Source organism: Sinohyriopsis cumingii, chromosome 1 (assembly GCF_028554795.1).
Source record: "Sinohyriopsis cumingii isolate HCF-2022 chromosome 1, ASM2855479v2, whole genome shotgun sequence".
NCBI classification, from domain to species: Eukaryota; Metazoa; Mollusca; class Bivalvia; order Unionida; family Unionidae; genus Sinohyriopsis; species Sinohyriopsis cumingii.
Genome location: NC_142961.1, coordinates 77,066,476 through 77,078,655, shown reverse-complemented (window position 1 = coordinate 77,078,655; position 12,180 = coordinate 77,066,476). Strand labels below are relative to the sequence as shown.

Here is a 12,180-nt window from a genome sequence, read left to right as displayed (position 1 = left end):
ATCACTAACAATACCACAGTTGCTAGGAAAGAAATCCAAATGGGAATGAAGGAAGTGAATCTTTAGAGACATATTGCAGCCAAGTTTCTTATACTTCATCAACATGTCTTCTACTAGTTCCTTATAGTTTTCTGCCCTAACATTTCCGAGGAAGTTTGTAGAAACTAGGCGAAAAGCATTCCATGCTTGTTTCGCGTCACCTTCCAGCAAGTTGTTGAACCGGTCATCTTTGAAAAGCTCTCGAATCTGAGGACCCACAAAAACTCCCTCTTTAATCTTTGCTTCGCTGAGTCGAGGGAATTTTTCATGCAGGTATCGGAATGCTGGCAAAGTCCGGTCAATGGCTTTCACGAAGTTCTTCATCAAACCTAGTTTGATGTGAAGGGGTGGTAGCAAGATTTTCTGAGCCTCAACCAGAGCTGGGTGTTGGATATTCTTCTCTCCAATGGCTACATTCTGCCTGTGAGTCCATTCCTTCCTCATGTAGTGCATTTCCCTTGCTCGGCTATCCCACTCGCATAAGAAACACATGTATTTTGTATATCCTTGCTGCAGTCCCATTAAAAGGGCAACTACCTTCAAATCACCACAGAGGTGCCAGCTGTACTTGTTATACTCAATGGAATTCAGTAGCTGCCTTAAGTTCTCGTATGTCTCTTTCATGTGGACAGCATACGCTACTGGAATAGATGGAAGAATGTTTCCATTGTGCAAAAGCACAGCCTTGAGACTCAGTTTCGAAGAGTCCACAAATAGTCTCCATTCTTGTGGGTCATGAGTGATTTTTAAAGCATTCATGAGGCCCTCAATATCGGAACAGAATATCAGATTACTTTCCTTTCTGAAGAAAGGCTCCAATTGCTGGTGGCGCTTTCGATATGCAGTAATTGTGACATCTTCTTCTAGAAGATTCCATTGTTGGAGTCTTGATCCTAGCAATTCTGCCTTGTTCTTTGATAAGTCCAAATCACGAATCAGGTCATTTAGTTCTTCCTGTGTTATTCTGTGTGGGGTTGATGATGCACCACAGTGAAAATCTGGATCACTGCATGCTGATGGACCAGGAGAAGAACAGGTCGACTCACCTTTGTCTTCGTCAGATGAATCAAGAGAATATTCTGCTGGAGGTTCTGGAATAGGAAGTCCCTCACCATGTGGAACTGGTCTCAATGCAGACGGAATGTTTGGGTAGACTATTCTCGACTTCTTTCGCTTCGTTATTCCGCCGGAAAGAGGAGGAACCAAGCAGAAGTAACAGTCATTTAGGTGGTTGCTTGGCTCTCTCCACACCATTGGGACTGCAAACGGCATTGATGACCTTTTGCAATTCAACCACTGTGAAAGCTGTGTTGTACATGTAGCACAGCATATATGCGGAGCCCAAGGCTTGTCTTGGTCACCAACCTTGCATCCGAAGTAAAGATGATATGCCTTCTTCACTTGAGAATTGATACTTTTCTTCTGGTTGGCAAATGTCACTTTCCCACAAATATAGCAAAAATTGTCCGCGGTATTAACACACTTTCGAGGCATTACTGTTCTTTATTGTACGTAAATGGATAAAATAATAAGTTTTATGTAACAGTAGCTTGAACTGTCTCGCACAACGTCTAAAATATTTTAAATGCTGAACCTATCTGATTGGGCTTTATATAGTACACTGCTTACGTCAGCTTCAGCAGCCGCCTGGCATTAGTATAATAGGCCTACACATGTATAGTACACTGCTGACGTCAACTTACTTCAGCAGCCGCATGGCATTAGTATTGCATTGCATCAGAAAATGATGCAATCAACTGTGGATGATGTGAGCATGATGGTATTATGCAATGTTACATCATTATTCCGGATGTTGCTGCAGTCCTACTGGAGAAATTTACACAGTGAAACATAGAAAATGAGGTATATGAATATCTTCAAAACGAGAGCCAATACAAATTTTTCACGGTTATATTCGTGTTCGGCACACCAAAATACTACAGATTAGGGCCTTTTCAAGTCAGTAATGATTTCACTGTTGACCAGTGATATTTACACTATTTACATCTGGATTGATTATTATAGCAGTGCCATTAACTGCTATTATGAATACATATGGGGAATCACCCCACACTGTATAGGGAAAATCTGACAGCAGTATCTTTTATTTAGCACACTGCTAGATATATCATGATAAAAGGTTTGAAACCATTTCATGATGGATGGATGAAAACAGAAAAATCTGAAAGACTTTCTGATGAAAACACATTCTAGTGAATAAAAAATGTGGATATTTGAGAAAGATACCAGCAGCTGGGGTTTTGCCATGGTCTAATGTGGGTATGTGAGAGAGGTGCCAGCAGCTGGGGTTTTCCCATGGTCTTCCTCCACCAGCTATATATGGCATTAAGCAAAAAAAAAACTATTCATGAACGGTAGCTGATATAACATGTCTGAAACTTAGTACCCCATAACAAACGTCACCATATGAAACAAAATTAAATTTAATACTGACTTTTATATATATTAAAATACCACACCTGACGTAGGCTCCAACATTCAGCATCTCCCGGACTATATTGCATACTGTGCTATTGTCTCCAGGGCAACGTGGAAATCCATACACACCTGCATACAAACAAGAAATATTCAACAATTTACTTTTATAAAGAATGTAAATAGCAATTTACACAAATCTGTATAAATTGAAAAAAAAGAATGCCTATGTGTACAACAACTACAACACTGTTTTTTATTTTGGCACTCACTGCAACAACCAAAAGACTTACTGAGTTTGGCACTCAGTGTAACAGCCACACAACTGTTACTAAATTTGGCACTCAATGTAACAACCACAAGACTGTTACTAAGTTTGGCGCTCAATGTAACAACCACATGACAGTTACTGAGTCTGGCATTCAATATAATAACCACACGACAGTTACCAAGTCTAGCACTCAATGTAACAACTGCATGACTGTTACTGAGTTTGGTAGTCATTGTAACAACTGCAAGACTGTTACTGAGTTGGTACTAACTGTATCAACCACAACGCTATTTCTTTTATGTTCCCTGGATATGGGCATATCTTTACCATGCAAGAATATGTATTTGTATTACAGGTGGTGGTGGTGGATGAGTAAACTAATTTTTACCACGTAATACTTACTTGCTGTTCATGCATTGTCCTGCTATCAGTCCCCAGTTCAAGGTGATTATTCCCTCCTCCAACTGGAGGTCCAGAATCAACTTTCAAAAAAGCATGATTCCAGTCTAATATCTCAGTCCGCATCAGACATTTGGAATATCATCATTCTATGTCTTGGTGTCAGGATAAGTAATACCTACCCAAATGCTCTTGAAAGAAATAAAACAATAATCCAGAACAAAAGGGCAGGAATTGCTTATATGAACACCAGTTACTATTAGACAAATTAAACACAAGAAGCACTGATAGTGATGTACTCAAGACCCTCAAAATCAATGAAAAGGAAAACACATACATGAAAATAAAGCAAGGAATGGAAAGAAAATAATAAATACAACACAAAAAGTATACAAATGACAGAAGACAACTTAGATGATGAAGTGCTGAATGCACAAGAGACATTGTAGAAGGATGATATTCTGGCTGTTGGATGTAAACTAACGTATCAGAATGAATCATATTGTTTGTTATTCTACATGTCGAATAACAACTGAAGGAAGAAATAATGTCATTTAACTGGAAATTACTATAATGATGGTGATTCTTGTGGTACTATAAGTCTTTGGATACATTAATTATGATCAAAACTATTTGTTATGACCCACACATGTTGGGACATGAAATTATGAAACTACAGACATTTTTTTCATGTACTATATGTCTTGGGACACCTTAAAATTTTATTTTTACTTCTTCTGACTGCATGGCACATTTTTGACTGAACCGCTCCAGTAGCTTAAGTGGCTAGAGCATCCACCTAGGATGCAGGAGGTCATGGATTCAAACCCCAGCTGAGCCATACCAAAGACTTATATAAAAAAGAATGGTACTAGCAGCAGCCTCATTTGGTGTACAGCATTAAGATGTTAGTGTATGGATTGGTCTTCCTAGTATCAGGATGATTTGACTGCGTGTGACATGATGCTACATGAGTGTGACATGATGCCACATGTCTGTGGCATGATGCTCCAGTGCTAAACATTACTATAAACTAGTTACCGTCTGTGCAAATACATGCACCACTGACCTGATGAGGTTCAGTTCTCTCATATGCAAGGCCATATTCTGCAGATAGAAGCTGGCAAAAGTGATCTGGGCATGCTGTCCAACTGACTTCACTATGTCTCAAATTGAGACATTATATTCAAATGCAAGGCTTGTGGAAATTGCATGTATTCTGTTAGCTGAGATTTTTATGAGGCATATATGTTCCTAGGAGAGATCAATGTATGCAGATTGTATATCTCCCTTGCACCAAGAAACTAGTACTTGTGGTATAATGACTTGCTTTCTGGACTTGAGAGGCAGAAAAAGTCTGGCCGTTGCATACAGGATCTCGGAACTTCAACTCTTTTTTTTTAATTATCAATTGAGGAGAGGGGACAAACATATTTACTGACTGTCTAGTGATGGCAACCTGGTTTTTTTTCTCTGTAAAACAAGGCTGATCCATCAGGATGGAACTGCCTGAAGTTTGAGTCCACAGAGAGGACATAAAACATAATACTCTCCATGCTGCTGCAATCACTATCAGGAAACAACTTATAGGATAGCTGACTGATGGATGTGGATGACAGGGCCTCAAGCTTGGATGATGTCAACAACTAGAGAGTTTCCATTTTAGGAATATAAGTGAGCGTTGTCTGGATAAATCTACACTAGACAACAGGTTGGAAAGGTCCTTGCTGTATCCAATATCCATAATGTCAGAAATTTGTCTGAGATCATGGACAGATATGCCATCATACTGATGGGGGTTAACTTATTGTCTTCAAAGAGAAAGAAGTTGCCCAGCTGATGAGTAAGTGTGAAGGAGGATTTTCTTTGGATATGGATGGAACAGTGGTGACATGGGCTGTTTGAGCAGGGAGGAGGTCACTATGACTTTTCTGGGTATGTCTGTTGCTACAGCATTCAGATCATTTATCCCAGATATGTCCCATTGTAGAGGTGGGATCATTTATCCCAGATTTGTCCCATCATAGAGGTGGGATCAGAACTATCTAGTAGTTTCATCCCTCCGTGTTTGAAGAAGTACATGGTCACTTCTGAATTGTCCAACTGTATGGCCATGCATGCAGACTACCCAAGTGCTGGCGGCATCGAAAATGGCTTTCATTTCCTAGAAGCTGATGTGAAGAGCCATGTCTTTCAGTATCCATCTGCCACTGACTATCATAAAGTCTGGTAGCAAGTGTGCTCCCCATCCTGACAGACTATCATCTATATAAATCATTATTTCCAGTTCTGGATTTTTTTAGAGCATTCCTACCACAAGCCACTCATTGTCTGCCAATGGAGAAGGAAGTTTTTGATGTGGTTATAATCATATTCTGATCTAGACAGCATATGAAAGGTAGACTTGAAAGGGCCATTTGTAATGGGCTTGTGTAAAGGCTGCCAAGGGGTAACAAATCTTCTGCCACATTGTTTCATGTTATTTTTCATACACGAAAAAATAATTATTAATTTCAGTGAACAAAATATTATATGTAAAGTAAATAGTTATCGTTTTGTGGTAATGACCGTGTACAAAAAATAAAGAGATCATACCCAGACAAGGCCTGTGGAACACACGACACTCGTCAACCTAACATACAAAACTAATGTACAAATTCTGTCTCATTCTGCTCTCAACTCAAGAATCTGACTGTTGTTATGTGAGAGAGAGAGAGAGTAATCTTTGTTGTTCAGTTACCTGTCAGTTGTGTTATTCCTTATGTAAACACTGTAAGAGCACTATTATATTCCATTGGCAATTAAAACCTGAATAAATAAATCATTTTGGTTGTAATTATGAGATCTATTGTCACTTTGCCACACGGCTCTACGGATGTAATATACATGCTAATTAAATATGCTTGACCTTGAGCTTGGTCTTTTCCAGTAAATACTGGATTGAATTAAGGAGGCTCTACATAGGGAAATGAGGCTACCCATGGGGTACTGAAAATGTGCACAATAAGCCCATTAGCTGAAGAACAATATTAATCTACAGATACTTGTTCTGAAGCCTGCTGGAAAAAAATGGCAAATAAATTTCAGAGAGAGAGATATAGAGAAATAGAGAGAGAACAACAAAGCAACGTGTATAAAAATATTTTTGTATAATAAACATAACATGTTATTTTCAAGGATATAATTTGTGTTCCAACGTTGGATGAATGCACTAAACAAATGCAAATACATGATGCAATGAAACATTCATAATTTTCAAGAGTTTTACAAGTCTTCCAGCTCAAAACCCTCAAGCCATTCACATTCTTTGTCACTAGAAAGACTTTCCAAAAGAGCTACATTGTCACTCTTTATGTAGTGGTCCTCTCTACCATTTATTACATTTGAAAGGCCAGTAACTTTGAAGCTACTGATAATCATGTCCCTTTTCTTCTTTAATTCTTCACTGGCTTCAAAAACCCAGTCAATCATCTGCTGCTTTGAAGAGGCTGGAATTTATTTGATTGCATTCTCACCAGCCTCCCTGGTTGCAATAGTTTTGAAAGCCTGGTCCTTCATGTACATTGACCATTTTTTTCGTCGCAGTCCCTTGAAAGGCATATTAAAATGTACATCCAGTGGCTTTAGTTTACTTGTACATCCACCAAGGATGGGATTACTGCCATTGTTGTTCTGGATATTTTCATGGAGTTTTTTACTCCATCAGTCAAATGGCCATGGAATGAATCCAACACTAGGAGAGAACGTGCAAGCTTCATGTGTACTTTCCAAACTTCAACAATATAATCCAACATTAGGTGTTCATCCATCCATGCCTTTTGTTGAACTTTCACTACATCTCCCCGAAAGATTATCATGGGTGGCAACAAGCCACCAGATGCCAGGCATGTCAATACACAAGTTAAATGGTGCTTGTCACTGCCGGTACCTCTAATACGCACCTCTCTCATTCCGACTTTATCAATTATCTTCCCTGGAACCAAGTCAAAATAAACTGGAGTTTCATTCATTTTTTCAATTAAATGTTCATCAAATTCCTCATCTTCCCACAGCCTACTTATATATCTGGTGAAGCAGTCTATTTTTTCCTCCAGTCTCGAGGTAGATTTTGAGATATTGAAGTTCTACATCTCAGTGCAAGTCCATTTCGCTTGAAAAATCCATCAACCCATCCTCCTGAGCCATGAAACTTTTCCTGCTGAATAACTGCAGTAGCATAACCCTGTAACATCTCAATTGTTACAGGTATGTAATGGTCCCGTATACAGAGTAACCAGGATAAAATTTCCTGTTCCTTCTCATGCAAATATGTCAAGGGTCGGTCGGCACCTGGGATAGATCCTTTCTTTGTCCTTTGAATATTTTTCGAGAAATCCATTTTCATCCAGCTTGATAAAGTACTTGGTGTATGGTGGTACTTTGCAGCTATGGGCCTTATTCCCATAGTTTTGCCTCCTCAACAATTCTTATTTTATCGTTAATGTCCCATTTCTTGTACTGTCCTCTTACTGGTGACTTTGCCGTACCAGGCAACTGGCTTATATCCCTCATATCTTTGCTGTAGTCCTCTTACTGGTGACTTTGCCGTACCAGGCAACTGGCTTATATCCCTCATATCTTTGCTGTAGTCCTCTTACTGGTGACTTTGCCGTACCAGGAAACTGGCTTATATCCCTCATATCTTTGCTGTAGTCCAGCTTGTCTACTGCAGGCTCAGGAAATTTGTCAGCAACAATGGGCGCCTTTGCAACAGTATCTTTGGGTATGATGGCATTATCTGCTGCATCAATATTTGATTTATGCAGTTCAGCATCATCTTTTACATTGTTGATCTCAGTAACTAAAGTAACAGAGAGGTGATGGGCTTTTTCTTTTCTGGGCTGTCCAGGTCCAATTTTCTGCCTTTTATTTGGTGGTTCAGTGCATTTAGGTGGTGGTGGGATAAAAGTCTCTCCCTTTGGCAGAGGTTTGAAGAAACTTAATACATGTAATGAAGACATGCCCAAGCATGAATAGACTAAGATCTTTGAAGATATTAACTATATATATAAATTGAACTCATGGAGTCAATGACTTTTGCATTTATGATTGAAACTAACTGGGTTTTTATAGTTTTTACTGCATTACTATATTAAGACAATAAGATTAATTGCCCATTGGTCTGTGGTCTTTGCGTCTTCCTGTACTGAGATATTATTTTCACTGGATAAATAAATTCAAATGGCTCCTGAACTCATTTTTAAATATGTGTGTTTCTTTGCTTCACCAACTGGTGTAATCAAGAGTGCTCATTAACAACATCCAGTTGTTAATGAATAGCAGTATATATTCTAATGACAACAACAGAACAAATACATCAATCATTATATTTTCTTGCCAATACAAAAGACAAAGAAGGGCAATATGATGAAAGTGAATAAATTCTCAGTTAACAAAACAGCTGCCCTTTCTGAGTAAGCTGAGCAAAGGGCTTTCTAAACACTTATAATGGGTGAATATTTCTTTAGGTTTTTTCTTTTCATTATTAGATGCCTCAGATACACATTTACGCGAAGATAACAGATAATTCGGGTTTGTGTTTCATTGAGGAAACAAAATTTACATTTCTCATATGGGATTATACCAAATATACTCGGCAAAGAATAAATTAGTCATTTTGCATATCTAAGTGATAAATCAGCATTTTTTCTGATGCTGTTTGAAACGTGATGCAAATAAAAGCATAAAAATATGTAGTGAAATTCAATAATAAAATAAAGAAATTATAAATGATATACATGCATGATTAAAAATGATGATTGTCATATTGCGTGAATCTCTCATTTCACTATTTGATGCCTCAGTTAAGAACTTGCCCAAAGTTACTCACTACTCATAACTTGATTAGCAAAACAATACCCTGGTCATCTGATGTACCTACATCGAACTTTGGTATATTTTTAAATCCGTTTGAAATGGGAACCTGTCTTCAATTTTAACAAAATGATAAAAAATAGAAGATAAATCAAAATGCAACTAAAACAATGATTTTATGTCTTATTCTTAGCTGTAAAATTTAAAGGGCTGTGCTTTTTTGTCACTTTGGGAAAAGTAAATCTTCACAGTAGATTGTTTTATGTATAAAAAATAATAGCATGACCGAAAAAATATTAAATTCTGTGTACGAAAAAATATGATAGAATTAATTTTTATTTTTATGGCTTGATGGTGTAGAAAAATTAAAAAATACAAAAAATTAACGTGAAATATGGTACAAAGAAAGATGTTTTTCTGGTAGGGCTTGATTTGTTGATAGCAGAGATATTGGTAGCAGAGATAGTTATCCTAATATAATGTGTCCAGATAACGTATTTGACAGAAAAATTTGGCCCCAGTATTAAAACAACAAAAACAGAGTTAACTGCAATAACCTTGTTTACCAAAGCCAGTTTCAAGGTTTAAAACAATTAACTGGCCTGGATTTCTGTCAGAAAACAAGACAAATCTGCCAATTATAAACAAAAGCAGCTGATGAAACAAACTGCATGTCAAAACCAAAAGTGGAAAGAAAACAAAACTGAAACGGATCGATGATGATCTAGGTAGTCTATATTCAGAATTTTAACCTAGTTTATGGACATTCTTTAATAAATATATAACTGTCTTATGAATATATACCTACCACCATCATGCTAGCACCAGAAGAGGGTAACAGTAATGCAATAATAGCAAGTAATGTATTACTATTAAATTTCAATTCACTATAGTCAATATGGCAAGTAATGTATTACTATTAAAATTCAATACAATATAGTCAATATGACAAGTAATGTATCACTATTAAATTTCAATTCAATATAGTCAATATGACAAGTAATGTATTACTATTAAAATTCAATTCAATATAGTCAATATGACAAGTAATGTATTACTATTAAAATTCAATTCAATATAGTCAATATGACAAGTAATGTATTACTATTAAAATTCAATTCAATATAGTCAATATGACAAGTAATGTTATTAAAATTCAATTCAATATAGTCAATATGACAAGTAATGTATTACTATTAAAATTCAATACAATATAGTCAATATGACAAGTAATGTATTACTATTAAAATTCAATTCAATATAGTCAATATGGCAAGTAATGTATCACTATTAAATTTCAATTCAATATAGTCAATATGACAAGTAATGTATTACTATTAAAATTCAATTCAATATAGTCAATATGACAAGTAATGTTATTAAAATTCAATTCAATATAGTCAATATGACAAGTAATGTATTACTATTAAAATTCAATACAATATAGTCAATATGACAAGTAATGTATTAATATTAAATTTCAATTCACTATAGTCAATATGGCAAGTAATGTATTAATATTAAATTTCAATTCAATATAGTCAATATGACAAGTAATGTATTACTATTAAAATTCAATACAATATAGTCAATATGACAAGTAATGTATTACTATTAAAATTCAATTCAATATAGTCAATATGGCAAGTAATGTATTAATATTAAAATTCAATTCAATATAGTCAATATGACAAGTAATGTATTACTATTAAAATTCAATTCAATATAGTCAATATGGCAAGTAATGTATTAATATTAAAATTCAATTCAATATAGTCAATATGACAAGTAATGTATTACTATTAAAATTCAATTCAATATAGTCAATATGGCAAGTAATGTATTAATATTAAATTTCAATTCAATATAGTCAATATGACAAGTAATGTATTACTATTAAAATTCAATTCAATATAGTCAATATGGCAAGTAATGTATTAATATTAAATTTCAATTCACTATAGTCAATATGGCAAGTAATGTATTACTATTAAAATTCAATTCACTATAGTCAATATGGCAAGTAATGTATTACTATTAAAATTCAATTCAATATAGTCAATATGGCAAGTAATGTATTAATATTAAATTTCAATTCACTATAGTCAATATGGCAAGTAATGTATTACTATTAAAATTCAATTCAATATAGTCAATATGGCAAGTAATGTATTAATATTAAAATTCAATTCAATATAGTCAATATGGCAAGTAATGTATTAATATTAAATTTCAATTCACTATAGTCAATATGGCAAGTAATGTATTACTATTAAAATTCAATTCAATATAGTCAATATGACAAGTAATATATTACTATTAAAATTCAATTCACTACAGTCAATATGGCAAGTAATGTATTACTATTAAAATTCAATTCACTATAGTCAATATGGCAAGTAATGTATTACTATTAAAATTCAATTCAATATAGTCAATATGACAAGTAATCTTATTAAAATTCAATTCACTACAGTCAATATGACAAGTAATGTATTACTATTAAAATTCAATTCAGTACAGTCAATATGACAAGTAATGTTATTAAAATTCAATTCAGTACAGTCAATATGACAAGTAATGTATTACTATTAAAATTCAATTCAGTACAGTCAATATGACAAGTAATGTTATTAAAATTCAATTCAGTACAGTCAATATGACAAGTAATGTATTACTATTAAAATTCAATTCAGTACAGTCAATATGACAAGTAATGTTATTAAAATTCAATTCAATATAGTCAATATGGCAAGTAATGTTATTAAAGTTCAATTCAATATAGTCAATATGACAAGTAATGTATTACTGTTAAAATTCAATTCACTATAGTCAATATGGCAAGTAATGTATTACTATTAAAATTCAATTCAATATAGTCAATATGACAAGTAATATATTACTATTAAAATTCAATTCACTACAGTCAATATGGCAAGTAATGTATTACTATTAAAATTCAATTCACTATAGTCAATATGGCAAGTAATGTATTACTATTAAAATTCAATTCAATATAGTCAATATGACAAGTAATGTTATTAAAATTCAATTCACTACAGTCAATATGACAAGTAATGTATTACTATTAAAATTCAATTCAGTACAGTCAATATGACAAGTAATGTTATTAAAATTCAATTCAGTACAGTCAATATGACAAGTAATGTATTACTATTAAA

General features: G+C 34.5%; 1 protein-coding gene across 1 annotated transcript in view; it reads right to left on the bottom strand.

The window, feature by feature from the left end:
- Window positions 1–12,180, bottom strand: part of LOC149807163 (palmitoyl-protein thioesterase 1-like) — a 40,806-nt gene that overhangs the window by 20,518 nt on the left and 8,108 nt on the right. Inside the window, exon 5 of the mRNA XM_089962935.1 lies at window positions 2,520–2,607. Coding sequence (XP_089819061.1) covers window positions 2,520–2,607 — 88 coding nt within the window. The remainder of the gene's footprint in view (window positions 1–2,519; window positions 2,608–12,180) is intronic.